Below are 3,431 nucleotides of genomic sequence, written 5' to 3'. Positions count from 1 at the left end.
TACATATTTTATCACATTTGAAAAAGTAAGCAAGAAATAAAATTACATGCATTCCTACTTAGTAAGCAGGGTTGGAATATCCAGAAGATGCTCAGAAAGGTTTAGTCCTAAAACACATCTTAGCATCTACTTAAGTACTCTAAACTTGCACCATCTCATTTTATTTATACTTCCATTGGTGAACATATGAAGCAATTCAATGAAAATAAAAATATTCCTTGCCTGATTGCCTTCCTTTTTTCCTGTTGATCAGAAGAGAGGTAGGCCTTCATCTCTTCAGTAGCACGATGAAGTTGAACTTCTAGGTTCTAAATAGAAAGGTAACTTTCAGGGAGGTCTCTGGCACACAAAAAACTCAGAACGGTTTCTGATGCACTTCCTTTGTCTTACCTTAATCATACAATTTGTATAATGGTATTTGCTTTCTTCTTGAAGACATTCCTCACGCAGTCCTCTAACTTCCTACAATATAGAATTTTAAGTGGTCAACATTATTGAAAGAGTAAGACAGATGCAGAGAGGATGCCTTTAAATATACAACAAAAGAGCCATTAGGAGTAACTTCCTCTTCTGCAATTTTAAGCTAACAGAATATGCTGAAATTTTTCGTAGACTATCCATATTGCTGTTACTCATTTATTAATTCGGCACATGTCCGGTGCTGTCCTATGGCAGACAGGCCCTTCTCTTGCCCAAGTACAGGAGGAGGCAAGCATAACCAGGCCATCACGTGAGGAAAGTTACTGAGACGGGGATGGGTGCTATGGAGGAAAGTTGGCAGTGGACTGTGACAGAGACAGGGCCAGCCATTCTGGGGGGCAAGCAGGAAATACTAGGGTGACCAGAGAGGTCCTTTGGGAGAGGTGCCTACCATCCTGAAAACTGCAAATGAAAAAGGAGTAGGGCACAGGGTGAGAGCATACCAGGCAGAGGACAGACGAACCAAGGCCTGGAGTGGAAGGGAGCTCGGCCGTCTGTGCACGGGAGAAAGTGGGGCTGGGGCTGGTGCATGCAGAGCAGCCACGGGCCAGAAGTGAGTGAGGCAGGAGGGCCTCGAACATCACCGTTTGGAAGTTGTATTTTATTTTATTGTTTGGATTTTATTTTAGATACAAAAAGAAGCAATGGAGTGTGGATTAAACTTGAAACAGGTTTCTCTGGTGGCTCTGTGACTAAACCGAGGAAGATGAGAGGTAGAAGAGCGAGGGTTACTCTGAGTTTAGATAAGGGATGACGGATGTTGGACTTTGGCAATAGGGGCACAGGTGGGAAAATTCACTGTGTGGACATGAAGTTTAGACATAACGACCTCGGCGCTTAGGAGACAGGCTAGGAAATGATGATAAAGATTTGGGAATCTTTTGACACTGATGTAAAAATGTGCAGTTTTTGCTAAACAGGCTGCTTTGTTAAACTGTTAGAGTAAAACTCTTCTTACCTGTTCTAATTTGGACCGACTGCTTTCAAGGCCTGCTGCACAGCTATCGTACTGGGATTTCTTTTCGTCACATTCCTGGGTTAGTTCCTAGTACGAAAGGGCAAATGATCCAATAAGAGAAAAACAAAGGGCTGAAATGTGGCTCTGAAACAATGTGTGCCCTTGTCAGTCTTGTAACTTAACTCTAAGCTTCTTGGCATACTTAGGAGTTCTTTATACAACACCCGGACATCTGAGAATTATGACAGGTGGAGGTGGGGGTAAGGAGACTAGCTGCCACGTCCAGCGCTCTGCGCCACTCTGTTTACTAGGCTGGAGACGCAGCAGCGAAGAAAACAGCCGGAGTGCTTCCCCTTCCTAACACTCAGACAAGTAAACAGGCTGCTGAGAGCTATGTACAGGAGGTGACACTAGGGACAAACACAAGGTGTACAGGAGCACGCGGGGCTCCCACAGACCTAATCCAGCTTTGGGATCAGTGGGGACAACTTCCTGGAGAAACTGATACCTAAATGGAGCATAAAGGATTATGGAGAATTGTTAAGGGGCAAGTAAGTAAGGAGAAGAGGATGTTTTCTAAAGAAGGAACAACACTCTGTATAAAGAGAGAGAACAGGAACAAATAGGGAACATACCACAGTTAATGAGGCTGGAGCACATCTGGGGAGCCATGAGAGCACGAAGCTTAGCTGGGGCCTGACCAGAAGAACCTCACAGATGCTGGGGCGCCTGAACTGGGCCCCTGACGCTAACTAAAGCTTCCCACTGGGCAGGAAGGAGGCATTGCTACAGCACATAATGCTTGCAGAATATTCACAAAGGCCACATACCTTGCCAAAGATTATACTGCTGGAAAGGAGTGGAGTCAGAATTTAATCAGAGTTTAGGCTATTTTTCTAATTTCAAAGTTTACTCTAATACAATATTTTGAAAGAGACAAACTGAAAATCTACTATAAATACCAAAAAATATGATGAAGTATCTGCAAATACTTGATAAGGTAGAGCAAATATTTTTTAAATCCAGAGAAGAACTGAATTCTCAAGGAGGTAAGAGGACTCACCAGGGTCAGAAACAAGGACTCGCACATGGCTACTCATTATGTAGCAGGGCAGTCAGGCTTGGCAGGAGTAATCTTAATGTTCAGGCTGGCAGAAGAAAAGCCTCAGGCCTACACATGATGTGAAGTGACAAGAGAAGACCTAGACCTCTACTGCAGTAAATCCAAGCCACTTTCTACCTGGGAACTAACTTGCGGTCAGAGCTAACAGCCTGAGGGTGGCCTTGGCTTCCCAGCAGTGTCCTGGAAATGCAAGAGTGACTGTGGTCGGGGATGCGGGATGCAAGCACCCTGCGCCAGGGCCACCAGGATAGTACCGTGGGGGGTGGGGGTGGGGCTGTGGCTTGTGTACTGCCGTGACCAACAGACATCGACGACGGCTCTCAAGGGTGACAGTCACACTCCCTCTGTGGGGTGAGGAGTAGCAGACGCCAAGTACTTGCTGGGCACTTAGGTGGCTGCTGGGCCTCTTAATGAGATGAAGAGTCCACAGCTGATGAAAGCTTCTTTGGCTATGTGGTCAAAGACATCAGCTCAAAATTATCTCCAATCGTGTGATATTTCTAAAACACCAGGCAGAACAATAGCAAAACCACTCTGGAAGTGCACACACTCCGTCCCAGCTGCCAGGACCCGATACAAAACCTTCCAAAGGTAAGTCCACAGTCTCAAAGTAGAGATCTTAATAGAAGGAACGACTGACCTACTAAGCATAAAATATAACAAGATATAAACAGTAAGATCAGCCCTCCAGGAACTCTAACGCTATACATAATTATAGTATAAGTATGCTTAAAAGAATAACAACTTAAGAACTGAAAAAAGAAAAAACAAAGATTTGAAAAAAAGACATACTTAGAAAAAAATAATGAAAGTCATTGAAATTAAAAATTACAGGGGTAGGGGCTAGAGAGATAGCTCAATAGAATAGGC

The 3,431-nt window shown here is 44.2% G+C and overlaps 1 protein-coding gene across 1 annotated transcript in view; it reads right to left on the bottom strand.

The window, feature by feature from the left end:
- Positions 1-224: 224 nt before the first annotated feature.
- Ift81 (intraflagellar transport 81) overlaps positions 225-3,431 on the bottom strand; it is a gene marked incomplete at its 3' end in the record, with an annotated part of 88,456 nt that continues 85,249 nt past the window's right edge. The window contains exons 15-17 of the mRNA XM_023720674.1: positions 1,439-1,525; positions 391-462; positions 225-308 (exon numbers count right to left, since the gene is read on the bottom strand). Coding sequence (XP_023576442.1) covers positions 225-308; positions 391-462; positions 1,439-1,525 — 243 coding nt within the window. The remainder of the gene's footprint in view (positions 309-390; positions 463-1,438; positions 1,526-3,431) is intronic.

This window comes from Octodon degus, unplaced genomic scaffold (assembly GCF_000260255.1).
Source record: "Octodon degus isolate 3935 unplaced genomic scaffold, OctDeg1.0 scaffold00076, whole genome shotgun sequence".
NCBI classification, from domain to species: Eukaryota; Metazoa; Chordata; class Mammalia; order Rodentia; family Octodontidae; genus Octodon; species Octodon degus.
Note: the sequence above shows the minus strand (reverse complement) of the source record. Positions and strands in the feature narration are given on the sequence as shown.